Here is a 15,718-nt window from a genome sequence, read left to right on the forward strand (position 1 = left end):
TTTCTGGAAGGCAACTGAATACCTCTGTTTGATATGTGCTTTTTCCCATCCAAACACAACAAAGAAAGGCGGATTCCTGGCCTTTCCACTCCTTAGATTCTGACATTCTGAAAACCCCAAATAAATTTTATGCAAGTTTGACCCATAAATGCCAGAAAGAAGTTCTGCTGTAGCGCAAGACTGAAAAAGTCCAATGCTTTGGAAGAAATGCAGACTGCCTGGATGGAAGAGTCAGAGAAGACCGTCATTTTGGCAGGAGTTAGAAGTAATTTTGCAAGAAATTCACAATCGAACAAACGGAAATAGGAGAGATTTTAGAAGGTCAGTTTAAAGCCTGTTTCCATATTGATACGCTTTTTAATAACCTTTTTCATCTATATGTCTGCACAACCTGTCCAAAACTTTTAAACTACAGTGTTGCTACACTGGGAAACATTGTAAGTTTACCTAATGTATTATATTTTTTAACTCTTCATGGCACTCACATAGGCAAAGACAATGTTTTAAAATGTGCTTACATGGTTGATCACAATCCTGTTAGAAGCCTAATCTTTGCTATGAGGGGGTGTAACATGCTTAAGATTTCTGACATTCACACAATGAACTTACACAGGTTCTTTCTGGCGGAGAGTACTAAATGTGGCACGGACATAGGCAGTACAACCTTTCAAGCAGCTACCATATAACCTGGTTTCAGAAGCGAATAGCATTTAATTCTTGCAATCTAGTTATCTATTTTTCAGTGTCCAATCTTCAAATTTTTGGCTGAGACAACAAAGGCAGGATAATCTACTACTTGAATGCCCAGAAAACCTATGACTCTTGCCATGTTGGCTCCTGCCTGGTGGGTTACCTCTCTCTGCTAAACATCAGGGCTCATGGTGACATTACAGACTTGGTAGCTTCCTAGAAAAGCACTGATAAACACATGTTCTGGACTCTCCTACAAGAAGAAACTGGACCAAGTAGGGTGGATGGCAGTGTGGTATTGGTTGTTGTAATATGGTGATCTTGTAATGGAGAAAAGGAGACCTCCAAAGAGCCTGCAGTAATTTCTATCCACTAGCACCATGCGTTCCGTACTTCTATCTCATCTTCTCCAGATAACACTGCTGGGCATCTGGCAGAGATTATAATGGAGCTGCGAGCAGACTGGCTACAGCCAGTAAAGACAGACAATGCTGGGGTTCTGCAGCTCATCAGCAAGGGCTGCACAGTGCTGCCACTGTATGTGGCTGCTAGTCATTCCCAGCTAGAGCTCGCAGTCTCACATGGCGCCAGTGAGAGCAGCTGCTCTCAACAACATTTAGGAACATTTTTTTCCTCACCTTCATCCCACTTTTACACAGCCACAAGCGCTTGTTAGTTAAACTAGGCCCATTGTCATTTTGTAGTCACTCTTACTTATTAAATAATTTTTGTTATTTTTGAGCCTATAGGGCCATACTGAAATCTGGTATTGCATGACAGTATTATTTCTGTACTCTGATTGGAAGGTTATGTCCTCCCTGCACCTGCAAAGTTAAGAGGAGCTGAAGCACTGTAATAAACAGCACAGGATTTACATGAACTGCCTTCCTATAGCCTGCCCACAGGACCTCTCACACACGGGTAACGCAACCATCTTTTCTGCAGGCATCACACAGTGATATTTCCCTGGAAGCTTTCTCAGTTCTACCCCACTTATTCTATCTTGTTGGGGACCATACTGAGACCAGGGCCATTCAGAACTGAAAGATTCACTTAGTTTAAAGAGATATAGCTCGGGCCTCTAAGCAACAACATGACTTGCAAGAAGCAGACATGCTGGAAGCAACCCAAATGTCTTACCTGCCACTGTGAAGAACACCCGTGAAGTGCTGTGATAACTCAAGATTAAAACATTGCAGAAATATGCACAAATATTGCAGCACTCTTCCTCTAGACTCCAACTCCTCTCCCAACCCATTTTTCTTTCTCGTAAATGCAGATGAAGCGAGAAGTGTGTGGAAAACATCTGCCCATTACATTCTTCACTGCCTGTTTTGAAAAACCTTTCCTTTCACATATTCCAGAACATTTGAAGCACAGACAGATGGCTAATCCATCCATCGCAGGTGTGTCAATTTAGCCAGTGTGCCAAAACACAAAACCTGACCTCTGGTCTGCTCAAAATCTCTCTCTGTTGCTTGGCATCAATATAGCATTTACTGAAACTCATTAGACTGCTACAGGATACATGATAATTCAAACAAAATAAAAGCTCTGGAAGATCATGGAAGGCTCCTGACACTCTGCACAAGGTACTCTTGCACAGGAGACCAATTTGAAGCTGTAGAGATTGTGGAAATTTAAGCAAGATCCAGTGATTTTAGGAATTCTTAGAACAGGTAAGTCCATGCCTCAGTGCAGAAATATTAGTCTGCATGTAAACAGCAGAACTTCTCTACCTTCTCTTTCCTGTAAAAGTATTGACTCATTATAATGCAGAGAGCACACTGCAAGTGGAAGAAACCTCATGGATGGAAAAGCATCTTTCTATTTTTCTCTTACGGTATCTGCCACGCTCGCACTTTATGTAGAAATGTTATCAAACACTAACTTGATTTTGTGTCTGACCAGTAACATTAAAGTCCCTGAGAACTCTCCCCCAGGGTGCAGGACCATCTGCTTATACTCTGGTTGACAATTTACCACTTGCTTTCACATCTTTTCCCTATCATCTTCCTGGTTTTGTTCAATATCACATACTGAAAGAACAACCTCCCCATCTCACAAAAAGCAAACTAATCTTTCCATTGTATCCCCTAAAAAGTTACTTAAAAAGGGGATATAAGGATCCCTTAAAACCTTACATAGGCAGCCATCAAAAGCACAGTAGTGCCCTGAGGAAAGAATATAGTGACTACAGGTCACTATATAAGAATATAGTTACCTACAGGTAACTCTGCCCCAGACAGACCTCCCCCTCTTTCTCTGCTTTTCACCTTTTAAATGTGTGATTTGATAAAAGCCTTTTGATGATGTAAAAAAAAAAAAACATTTGGACTTTCAGGAATAAAACAACCAACAACACAGTGAAATAATAAGAGAGTCTTGACCTTCCAAAGAACACTCGCATTCTGGTTGGAACAGGGAGGAACGTAGGAAATGCACATGTTCAACATGAGAAGAGTTTCCAGGAAAGCAGGAATTTTTTTTAATTTTTTTTTTTTTTTAAACTGGCAAGTCAAACTGAAAGTGCAACTGACTTCCAGATGAGGGTGTGGTGCTTGAAGACAAAAGGCAATGTGTCAGACCATTTCAGATCATTTCACTGAAGCACATCTCAATTGCAGTACCTGCTATTAGTGCGCTGACAAAAGAAGGTTAGTTTTGTTTTAATATTTACTGCTCTGTATATTAAGCGTGATATACTTATTTACATAGAGAAGAGCTAGGATTTACTCTTAGATAAGTTGGCTTTATGGAGAGACATCATTTCACTAAGGGACATGCTCATTTCCAGTCTTAAAATTAGATTTGTTCAGTAGAAGAACAGAATACTTAATTTGTTAAAGAAAAAGTCTGTCTGTTTAAACTGGGGATATTAACTTCACTCAACATGTACTCATACAATCCCCTGTCAAGTTTAAACACACAGAAACACTGAATTTGTATCTAAATGGAAGGCTGGGATAATTCTGCAAGAAAACATGCAAAGCTGTCTATTAATTATCTACTAATATACCTCTTAGAAACAATACTTGAAAAAACAGCTGAGGTTTTGAACTGTTTGGGTACTTGTGGGCAGTTTTGTATATGAAAAGATTCCTTTCTGTGCATAACATTCTGAGAAGTCTCCAGCTGAAAAATGCAGTGTACCCACTGCAATTTGATTCTGCAAGAAATTCCACATGTGCTAAGGCGGACCGCTGTGGGGGATGGAGACTAAACTAAGCCTGTTCCACCACTGTTCAGCTACTGACTCCCATGGGACGGCTCTGCTTTATGTAATGGGCATGTATACGTGTGCCTGAGCAACAACATTAACCGGAATAACAAGTATGAATAGCTACCTTAGCCAAAACATAACTGTGTTTTTGAGGAAGAAATACCAACTGTTGCATTTCAGATAACTTTGTTTCTGTCATGAACTCAGGTCAGCCAAAAGCATATCAGGCAGTGGAGCATGTTCCTTGTCACAGCCAAACCGCTCTGTGATATACAGACTTCTTAAAGTTTGCACTGAAATGTGTAGTGTTTGCTTTCAAGCAAACTTGCCAGTGATCTGATTTGATTAAGAGTTCCCAGATGGGTCCTGTAATAAATGTTCTAGACCACAACAAATCTTTACAGTTTAAAATTTCATTTTCTTCTAATCTTGGCTAAGTGCATTAAACTCTCCCTGCAGCAGTTTCTCTTCTACTGAAAAAAAAAAAAAAATTAAAAAAAATAAAATACATTTGCTGCCGATGTCTGAATTTCTCCTCAAAGTAGCATAAAGCTGCAAAAGATTGCCCCTGCTGAAAAATCCTGCTAACAAAACTTGTGAGGCATAGAATAGACATCCCTTACTGAAGTAATAAATAGAATTACTTATTTTTCCATTCTGCACACCTTATTTGGGCAACAGTAAATGACAGACTTAAGAGTAATCATTGTTTAAAGCTTAACAGGAAACATTTTGAAAAGTTAACAAAATAATCCAACGAAGTCAATAAGGATGAAGCCAAACCAAATAGTTAATTTCTAGCGAACACTCTTTTAAAAAAATTTAGATAACAGATTCACTGGAAAAAACCAAATCACAGAAAAATAGAAATTATTCATTTCTCTCTATTTAATTGGTTTGCATCCCTGAATATGACATCAATCAGTAACTTATTTTTCCTGGTAGACATGGTAGACAGAACAAAAAAAAATTTCAGAGATAGTGTTAATAATAAATTTAGCAACCCTTCATTTAAATCTTTGTCTAAAAAACCAGAAATGGTATTTGGGAGTTTTTTCAAGCTTGAAAAAGCCAAATTGTAGCTCTGGGGCAGAATACCAGATAAGAATCTGATTTCAGTAACATTGGCCTTAAATTCTGAAGCACTGCAAATGATGAGAAAGGGGGATGTGTTTTTCATTCTCGCCTACTTTTTGCTACTGGTGTTAAGAAATCTTAATCCCATTTATTTCAAGAAAACAGGGCACTGCAGGACTGTAGTTTACAACAGAAAGAATTTCAGCAAATCAGTAATGAACACAATTCCAGGAAAAGAAAATACCGTATGAGATGACTTGCTTAAGACACAGTCTGAAGATAGGAACCCTCAAACTTCAGCCCTAAACTGGCAGTGAGAATACAGCCTTAGTGTTTACGGAGTCAATCTCTCATGAGATCATACTTGAAAAAACAGCAGAGCTTCTGAGCTGTTTGGGTACTTGTGAGCAGTTTTGTATGTGATAAGATTCCTTTCTGTGCATAATATCCTGAGAAGTCTCCAGCTGTAAGATGCAGCATACACACAGCAATTTGGTTCTGTAAGAAATTCCACACCAGCATAAGGCAGCTCGCTCTGTGGGATGGAGACTAAACTAAACCTGTTCCACCACTGTTCAGCATCTGACTCCACTGCTGTCCTTTATGTAATGGGCATGTATACATGTGCCTGAGAAACAAACAAGCAAATTCTCCCTATGATACTCATAACCCAAATTTGGCAAAATTTATGACAGTAGGCATAGAACACTACTGCTTGCCTCTCAGCTTTAACCTGTTAGTATTCCTTATCCACCCTATTGTAATAGCATTTACAACCTTCAGCTGTACTCCTTTGCTTCGCAGAGGCTGTAGAGAGGAAGGTGTAATTTCAACCCTATAAAGGTATAAATTTATTTTTTAATGGAATACAGTCAAACATAACTGAGTCAGAGCAGCTTAAGCAATGATGGCTCTTCAGCTGAAATGTGGAAACCTGTTAGCTGCACCCTGTCCTGGTTTCAGCTGGGATAGAGTTAAGTGTCTTCCTAGTAGCTGGTACAGTGCTATGTTTTGAGTTCAGTATGCGAAGAATGTTGATAACACACGGATGTTTTCAGTTGTTGCTAAGTAGTGTTTAGACTAAAGTCAAGGATTTTTCAGCTTCTCATGCCCAGCCAGTGAGAAAGCTGGAGGGGCACAAGAAGTTGGCACAGGACACAGCCAGGGCACCTGGCCCAAACTGGCCAACAGGGTATTCCATACCATGGGACGTCCCATCTAGTATAGGAACTGGGAAGGGGGAGCAGGGAATCTCCGCTCAGGGACCAAGCTAGGTGAGCAATTGCACTGCACATCATTCGTACATTCCAATCCTTTCATTATTGCTGTTGTCATTTTATTAGTGTTATCATTATCATTATTGGTTTCTTCTTTTCTGTTCTATTAAACCGTTCTTATCTCAACCCACAAGTTTTACTTCTTTTCCCGATTTTCTCCACCATCCCACCTGGGGGAGTGAGTGAGCGGCTGCGTGGTGCTTAGCTGCTGGCTGGGGTTAAACCACGACACACCCCCAAGCATCTTATCTCAAACACTAAAGTTAATGAAAGCATTTCAACCGAATCCATTTCACTTTGCATTGCACAAACGGATGTAGTCAGTTACCCCATTTCATGTGAGAAGTTGAGACAGTCTGTTCTGCCTCCATCACTGTCTAGCTCTAATTTGATTATTTACTTATGTATTGTTATATCCAACTTCTTTAAACTTGAGATGTGTAAGCAACCCCGAGCAAGGGGTTTAGGTTTCAACAGAAATTTTAAAACTTAAACCCAATATCTTTCTTTGGTGTTCCCTTCTCCCCCCTTTTTTTGTGTCTTGTAGCTTTGCCATCGGCTGGGATATGAATAACTCAACTGATTACTGGATTGAGGATGAGGAGGATGAGCTCAACTCTGTTATAGATTACAATACATATGAGCTTCTCTGTGAAAAAAATGATGTGAGAAATTTCAGTAAATTATTTCTCCCTGTGTTCTATGCATTGGCTTTCACTGTTGGAGTCGCTGGCAATTCATTAGTGGTCGCAATTTATGCCTATTGCAAGAAACCGAAGACTAAGACGGATGTGTACATCATGCATCTAGCCATTGCTGATTTGCTATTGCTGTTTACACTCCCTTTTTGGGCTGCAAATGCAGTGCAGGGATGGGAACTTGGAAACGCCATGTGCAAGCTCACTTCTTCTCTGTACACCATGAATTTCAGCTCCAGCATGCTGTTCCTGGCCTCTATCAGTGTGGATAGATACAGGGCTACTTCTGAATCCCGGGGTCATAGAAGAACCGGTAAACACTGCAGTGTTACCTGCCTCTGTGTCTGGCTATCTGCCATTTTCCTCAGTATCCCTGAACTGATATTTAATCAAGTCAAGAAACACAATGACAGGAATGAATGCCTTCCTGTATTTCCAATGAACATGGAAACACTCTTAAAAGCAACCATTCAAATCCTGGAAATTATCCTGGAATTTCTGCTTCCTTTCCTAGTAATGCTGATCTGCTATTCAGCTACTGCTCGAGCAATCTTTAGATCTGCAAATGCTAAAAAAACTAGACCTTTCATGGTTCTGCTGGCAGTAGTGGCTACTTTCATTATTACCCAGGTACCGTACAATATTGTTAAGTTCTGGCGAGCCATTGATATCATCTACATGCTGATTACTGACTGTGATGTGAGTAAAACCATAGACATCACACTCCAGGTCACCAAGAGCATAGCTTTGTTCCACACCTGCCTGAACCCTCTTCTCTACACCTTTCTGGGCGCCTCTTTTAAAACGCATATTATGAAAATCGCAAAAAATTATGGATACTGGAGAAGGCAACAACAGAATGGAGGACCTGAAGAAATTTCTATGAATTATGAAGACCATACTGAAGAAACAGTTAGTTTCACTATATAGACTCTCCATTACTTCCATTATCTTATCTAACCAAGGGAATTATTTACTAATTCTGAGGGTATTATTTCAGCAGCTGTTTGTCTGCAAGTCAACTTTCAGATTAATTTCTGAGCCTGCAGACTAGCCAAGACACTACAGTGCAGTTCAAAGTGAACATGTTGATCAAAATCAAGCATCAGGCAAGAACTAAATACTGAAATTTCTAGAAACAACTAGAGATACTTACTGGAAAAAAAAAAACCAACAAACCCAAACCTCCCAAAACAACAACAAAACCCAAACACCTAAAACTGCCCAAGATTTAAATTTAAAAGGGTCATAGCACTAGGCACGTAAATAGCTGTGTAATGAACAATCTGCACATGTCTAAACATATAATTAAAACAGAAAAAACCCCAGCAGCAATAAAACAGCAGTATAGGAACTTTTCTACCAAATGTTAATAACCTTGTGTTTCTCCACCTATTTTGTAAAACTTTAGAATATTTGCCTATAAGTCAGTTCCATTTTTTTCTTCAGCTATCATTCTGTAAATACACTTGCAGCTTGAAATGAGGTATCAGTTCATGGCTAAGAACTTGGTGGGGGAGCCATTCTTTATGTGTTTCCACATATGTATAGCAACAACAACAATCCTCCACAAAAACCAGTAACTCCTCTCTAACTACTAAAAATAAACTTTCACCTCTCCTTTTCTGTTCACCCTAAACCTCAACAAGCCTAGTGCCCCATGGGAGACACATTCTAGATCTCTGTAAACATAAAGTCAAATGTAAATGCTGAAGTAGTGCAGTCAAAGCATTCGTAGAAATGTAACAAAAAGTTAATCTTCAGATACAGGGCCTGGAATTTCTAGTCAGAATTTGTAAAATTAATCAAACACTGCAATAACTGTATCTGCTAAAATATATGGATACAATAAAATCAAAGAATACAAAAAGTGCACTGGCTGTCACTTATTCATATCCTTATGTTTGTTCTGTTTTAGTAGGTATTGACATCCCTCATCATAGGCATTTCTCAACCAGCAAAGGCTAGAAGCCTTGCCTGCTGAATGAGAGAGGTTGTCATTCCAAATAGAGCTCATGGTCAGTAGGATTTACATTTTTTCTATGGAGACGTACCAAAGATGTCCCCTGCCACAGTGCTGGTGAGGATTCCAGGAAAACAGCAGTTTTCCATGACTCTCTGGAAGCACTTAAAATATACTGATGTATTAGCTTTCAGAGTTAAAAAAAGTGGTATTATAGCATACTGTCCCTGCCTTCAAACATCCCATGGCCTCTGACAAAATGCCTGATCTACAGCTTATGAAGCCAACAAGAATCTCTCATCTTTAGACACTGTTCCTAGTTACACAATTATGAACTGGAAGAAGAAGTTGTAAAATGACAGAGAAGAAACAACAGTAGCATAAACAAGACATAAGCCTCTTCTGTTTGGATGACAAAAGCTTACAGAATTTGTGCCCAGTATTTTGAAAAATACAAGGGTGTGAATGGGTAAGTCAGAAGTGCTTGGCAGTGCTTCTACACATACACCATAAATCTGACATATTTAAGCCATATTGGATTTACTGTAGATGTGCAAAGCACCCATGAAAAGCATGGTAAAAAACTCCAATTCTTCCACAAAGCAACTGACTCCTTGCATGTGTGCTTTATAACTTGTCTTCACAAATACAGAGCGGTTGCACCCAGAGCGACATTATGACCAGGCTGTCAGGCTTCTGGAATTCCCAAATATCCAAGGTCCTAATGTCCCACTCAGAGTAAAAAGCTAAAAAAGCAACCAGGCAGAAAAGGAGACTCTAAGACAGAGCTGCATGTATGTGTTTCTCAAACTTCTTGAAACTGCAGAGCCTTTTATGCATCTATCCTTTGGCAAATCTGACTGTCCTAATTATTTGTATTAGAAACAAGACAAACCAAATCAAGATCACTTACTTATGTTTACTCTCCTTTTTATAATTCATGTGACTAATTTTACAAATAATACATTGCGTGTGTGACCTCCTACAAACTTTCCCATTACTTCCTTAGGAAATCCAATGCACAGTTGGGAGACACTGACCCAGAGCAAACATAGCAGCCAGCAGTTAAGTGACACTCTCAGGTCAAGAGACAAGATTCCATGCCTCCTTTTGCAGCCAGTTCTGCAGTACTAGAAAAGACAGAGACACCTATCTTCTGGTGAGGCTAGGTACTGCACCAACATGTATCAGTAGGTAGCTGCCAAAGGTAGCTAAATGAAATGCTCAAGTTTCACTCCAGTTAGCAACCCAGTTTATTTAGCTGGCTTGCAAACTCCCAAGGAATGATGACTTTCAAGTAGCTGTCACATATGTTTTGGTAAAAAAGTAACAGTACTACAATATCAGGAACATTTACCACTTATTACAGTGCAGTCCATTGATTTTTCTGGGAAGTATAGTATAAGAAAATCACTTGTAACAGTCAGTCCAACAGCATTACAGGCTAGTTTAAAAAGCAGCCAAATTTTACTGTAACTACACAGTACACTCAAACCTCACACACAAGCTGCTAAAGACAGCTTCATAAAAACAAAGTTCAAAGGCTACGGCCATAAATGTGTAAGTTACCTGATGGGAAGAGGTAACATTTAAAGAACAATAGTAGTATTCATTCTGTGAACGAAATTCAGAAGTTCCAAAAAGGGCCCAAAACCCCAAACTGGATTTGAGTCTTGGACTTTGCTTCATAGAACAAAAAATCGATTCAGCTCTTTCCATTGCTTTACATTCTATTGCCTTTACTCAAGTAGAGACAATTTTCCATCTCAGAAATGGAGCACAAATATTTTTATCAGTTCTTGGAAAGAATTTTAGACTTAGCCATTCTTATTTAGGGTTTCCATACTTACCACTGCTCCACCACTTCTTGCCATTGATCACATAACTGTTTCCGTCTCGCTCAATGCTGCATTGCATATTGGTGGCATCACTTGAAGCCACATCAGGTTCTGTGTTAAAGAAAAAAACAAAAACCAACCACTGGATTAAATATACAGGTAGTACTACCTCCACAAATATAGGGATCTGGATATACTCTATTGACAGTAACACTGTTTCTCTCCCAGAATAAAAGCTGTTTTCAGAACCTCACTCTGCTGGTGGTCACAGGCTTTTCTCTTTTCCAACAACCTGTTATCCATAGCCAGTTTAAAGTTCCTTGTTCTTGGGCTCAGACTACCCTTTACAGCCTTCTTCCTTCCCTGATGTTTTTAAATCCTTCCCCCTTCCAATGCACTTATAGATTACAGTCGTATCTCTCCTCTGCCTTTTTTTTCCCTAGGCTCTTCTCAAGTGAAAATAAAGATATTTTGTGATGGTTTATGAAATAGGTTACGCGAAGTTGCCAGCAAAATGTCCTCAATGACTGTTTGGAACAGGAAAGATTCCTCCTCTCTCCTTTCACCCTTAACTTCTTTTATAGGCCACCTTCTCTAAAACAAAAGCACCATTTTCCTCTTGAGGACACAGTAAAACAGAATTTGCAAAATAAAGGTCCAGCTCTGCAAGGCTGAGTTCCCTCAAGATCAAGATTTTAACATCACATGTTCAAAAGCTACCTGCCTATTTCAAGAGCCAGGCCTTCCAGAGATGCTGAATGCCACAAGCATTTTGCAAGAGCAAAAGTTAATATAATGCTGAGCTGCAGACATAAAGCAAGTGCATCGTATGTTTTGCAAGTTATCTTCAGGTTATGTCTTAAAACCTCTGCCTACAACATACTGCAAAACTACACAACTTTCATCACAATCATCATACTTGTATCTAATTGTATGTTCCTAGAGAACCCAAAGCACATTACAAAAAAGGGTAAGTTTTATTGTAAACCTGTTTGGTACAATAAAATGTATTTTACTAGTACTAAAAGTAAACTGAAAAATATATGGAAAGCAAATACTAATTATTGTAAACATGAGAAACGGTAATTATTAGGGAAGGGCAGCAAGGGTGCTTCACTTTGCATTCACACCTCATAGATCATTTCATATTCAAACACATTCACAAGATACAGTGGAAATTTCTTCATTAGTTCATTAACACATAACAATTTGTAGTTTTGTACTTTTTGCATATGCCATGTGAAATTTCTGCCAACTGCCTCTAACTCTCTTGTGGAGAAAAATTTACCTGTCATGCAGAAGCAAGAACTAATCTTCCCCTCTAGGAGAGGCTCCAGCCACTCTTTCTTTTGCTCTTCAGTCCCATACATATGCAGGACCTCCATGTTCCCAGTGTCTGTAAGAAATCAGTAGTCATATTTACTTCTTGAGACACACAACTCGTAAGGCTTAAGATGCCCAACTTTTTAACGGTCTCAGTGTTGTAGTTATGGGACAGGGTTGCTAACCTGGTGCATGACAGTTGAAAACCTCAGGAGCAAAGAAGCATTTCCCCATCTCCTCAGCTATTAGCGCGTAGTCAAGCTGGCTGACACCACTGACATCTGGGAGAAAAAGGTTCCACAGACCTTCTACTTTGGCCATTTCCTGTTAAAAGAACCAGAGAAAAACATTAGCAATAAAGCTTTAAAAAAAGAAAAGAAATTTAAATTCTGGCTTGCTGCCCATTTTCTTCCTTCCTGCCTAACATACTGTCCAATGTATCCAATGCCTTGTTTCAATAGCTATTTTCAATAGGTAGTTTTTGACTTAAAGTTCAGACATACGCCTCACAGAACTCACTTTTGCTTTTCTCCTCATTCGTATCTCTCACCTCCTTTTGCACACTTCCTTCTTCCTTTCCTTTCACTGTTCCTCACACTGTTTCCTTCCATACAGAGTAACTTCTCCAACAGGATACACCAAACATTCTTATGCTGTATGTCAGTGCCTGTTTCTTTTACTGCTAGAGTGCTCAAGAATATTTATTATCCTATACCTTCAATCTCTCAAGCAGTGGTGGTTTCTTCCATTTTTCCTCAGTATTTGCATGTCCAGCATAGTATTTTATTATTTCCTTAGAGAAACAATTAAAAAGATGCTGTTTAAATTAAGAACACATGTAACATACACAAATAATAATAAGGTGTCTTTTCCAGTGCCACACCCCAAGAAACCAGTAAAAAAATATTCAGCACAGGTTTTTATTATGCAGTTGGCTGCATTATACAATTAAAAATATAACTGAAAAATCAAACTGCAATCTGTTCATATTGCAAGACTTTAAATGTGTCATGGAGATGACCCCAATCAGTACCTTATTTCATACAGGGAAGTGATTTGGGGTTGTTTAAAGTATGTGATGATGACGGTAGAAGGCCAGTGTTTTCTGATGATGTAAGTAACTGTTACCAACAGCACGAACAAGAGGCATGAACCCAGAAGTAAAACAACAAATAAAAGCCTGACATACCTACACTTAAGATTCAGGTTTCCCATCACAACATTCAGATATATAAGCCAGTTAATCTTTTTTTAACTGAGAAAAAAACTGCAACGAATATATTTTCTTTTCCTGTCAAAATAATTCCTTAACAGATTATGTAAGCAGTCATTCTGAGCACCAGTGCCTAGTACTAAGTAAAACTCTGTAATCAGTAATCCTAGTATTTTCACAAGCATGTTTTAGAGAGGCACAGCACTTCAAAGCTGGTCCAGAACTAGTTTTAGAATGAGTAGTAGTGCCCTGTTCTGAAAAATCACACAATAAGACAAATTTCAAAGTAGAATTTACAAGTCTTGATTCACAATCCCTGTTACCAGAAATAACTTACAAGCACAACAGTACTCAGCTGCAAAACTTGCCTTGCATGGCTTGTTCGTGGGGTTTTTGTTTGTTTTTTTTAAAAGCAAGTACTTTAATTATTGCAAGGCTTCCTTGGACAATCTAAAACTAGACAGAGACAGACTTTTAAGAAACTTTGCATATCAAGAGTTTCTGCTCTCAACCCCTCCTTGTGATAGGCAGATGCATTCACAAATCTTTTAGACTATGTTCTTTGCGTTTCTGCCTGACTGAAAAAAAAAAAAAGAAAAAAAAAATACCAAAAAGCCAAAAAACCCAGTTCTACAACAAAAGTCATCTGTGCTTTCATGAGGCTAAAAGTTGAAAAGTTTCTAGGCGGAAAATTTCTAATCTCCCTAGGCTAAGAAGTAAAATGCTTCATCTCATTTTCCCTTCCACTAATTAGGGACTTCTGTGGATATTTCTCATTATCTGATTTCAAACCTTCGCTGGTATTAGATATATTCAGGAATGAGGCTACATTGACACATTATGGAATCCATTTTTTGTCATAAAAGTCACACTTAAATAAGGCAAGAAACAGAAACATTCAACTTTGTATGGTTAAAACCAGCCGACTCCATTTTTTAACCAAGCATCTTTCTGTTTAGTACATAAGAGTTCTAGGTTTTTGTTAGCATTGAAGTATTTTGGCAAATACCTTTCAAAAGCAACTCTTCTTAAAAAGAGTAGTTCTTAAACTTTAAAAAGTAACTCTTAGCTTTCATTAACAATGCATACAACATTTTAATTCTGCAAAAAATTAATGCAGACTATCATGATTTCTGTTAATATTTTTCAATGCCACAAACATCACTGCATGAAAATACAGCTGTTTGAAAAAAACAAACAAACAAAAAACCAAAGAGCAGGACGTGACTTCTATACATAGTTTTACATTTTTATAAAATCTAGTCATAAAATGTTCATTTATAAATAGGTTTACTAAAAGCTTTTACCTTCTCAGCTGGATATATGTGCTGCCTCATGAACTGCTTGACCTTCAGCAAAATTTCTTGGCCTTTCCTACTTTGATGGAACAGCCCTCCAGAAATGCTGTGGTGTGTGCTGCTGAAAGATGACCTAGAGAAGAACGTTCAGTGCAATAACTACTAAACCAGATTTTCCCTCATAATAATATAAGCTGGTTTATACAGCATTTAAGTAAGTGAAGACGTTGTAAAAGCTTTGCCTTGCCCTTGACCAGCAGTTTAGACTACTCTTACCTTTTTGAGAGCTCTAACCCTCTCTCTGCCAAAGGCTTCACCATCTTAGCAAATTCATGACTGTTCTCTGCAGAAGCATTTCCAATGAGATGTCTAGCATACACACCCTAAAACCAAATGAAAGGCATATATTGTATAATTAGGCATTTAAAATTGACTAATGCATTGATTATTTCTTTAACTATCAAAGTAACACTTAAATGCACATAGTCTTAAAAGGAAAAAAATTAGCAACCAGACAGATTTTACTGGGATATGTTAATTTTGTTTTTGTTCAATTTCTGATACACTGGAGATGCTTGGTTGTCGTGGTTTCAGCCCAGCCAGCAACAAAGGACCAGGCAGCCACTGGCTCACCCCTCCCGGTGGGATGAGGAGAAAACAGGAGGAAAAGCTTGTGGGTGCAGACAAGGACTGGGAAGGATCATGCACCACTTATGGTCACAGGCAAAACCCAGACTTGACTTGGGCAAAAAAAACCAAAACCAATTTATTCTGTTACAAATCATATCAAAACAAGGATAATGAGAAGTAAAACCAAACCTTAGAACACCTTCCCCCCCCCGCCCCTTCCTGGCTCAACTCAACTCTCAGTTTTCTCCACCTCCTGGCGCAAGGGGACGGGGAATGGGGGTTGGGTCCGCTCATCCCACCTTGTCTCTGCCGCTCCTTCCTCCTCAGGGGGAGTAGGACTCCTCACTCTTCCCCTGGTCCACCGTGGGGTCCCTCCCATGGGAGACAGTTCTCCACGAACTGCTCCAGTTTGGGGTCCCTCCCATGGGTTGCAGTCCCTCACAATCTGCTCCAGCATGGGCCCTTTCACCTCCTCCCCTCCTCCTTCA

General features: G+C 39.1%; 2 protein-coding genes across 2 annotated transcripts in view; one reads left to right on the forward strand and one right to left on the reverse strand.

Moving 5' to 3' along the window:
- ACAD11 (acyl-CoA dehydrogenase family member 11) overlaps window positions 1-15,718 on the reverse strand; it is a 34,188-nt gene that overhangs the window by 9,094 nt on the left and 9,376 nt on the right. The window contains exons 8-13 of the mRNA XM_049817052.1: window positions 14,877-14,983; window positions 14,610-14,733; window positions 12,805-12,882; window positions 12,275-12,413; window positions 12,055-12,162; window positions 10,779-10,877 (exon numbers count right to left, since the gene is read on the reverse strand). Of these exons, the coding sequence (XP_049673009.1) occupies window positions 10,779-10,877; window positions 12,055-12,162; window positions 12,275-12,413; window positions 12,805-12,882; window positions 14,610-14,733; window positions 14,877-14,983 (655 nt within the window). The remainder of the gene's footprint in view (window positions 1-10,778; window positions 10,878-12,054; window positions 12,163-12,274; window positions 12,414-12,804; window positions 12,883-14,609; window positions 14,734-14,876; window positions 14,984-15,718) is intronic.
- On the forward strand, window positions 3,268-8,784 carry ACKR4 (atypical chemokine receptor 4). The gene is given in 2 exon segments (XM_049817066.1): window positions 3,268-3,347; window positions 6,815-8,784. Coding segments are annotated over 2 exon segments (1,161 nt in total). The 3' UTR covers window positions 7,896-8,784.

Source organism: Accipiter gentilis, chromosome 14 (assembly GCF_929443795.1).
Source record: "Accipiter gentilis chromosome 14, bAccGen1.1, whole genome shotgun sequence".
In the NCBI taxonomy this organism is placed as follows: Eukaryota; Metazoa; Chordata; class Aves; order Accipitriformes; family Accipitridae; genus Astur; species Astur gentilis.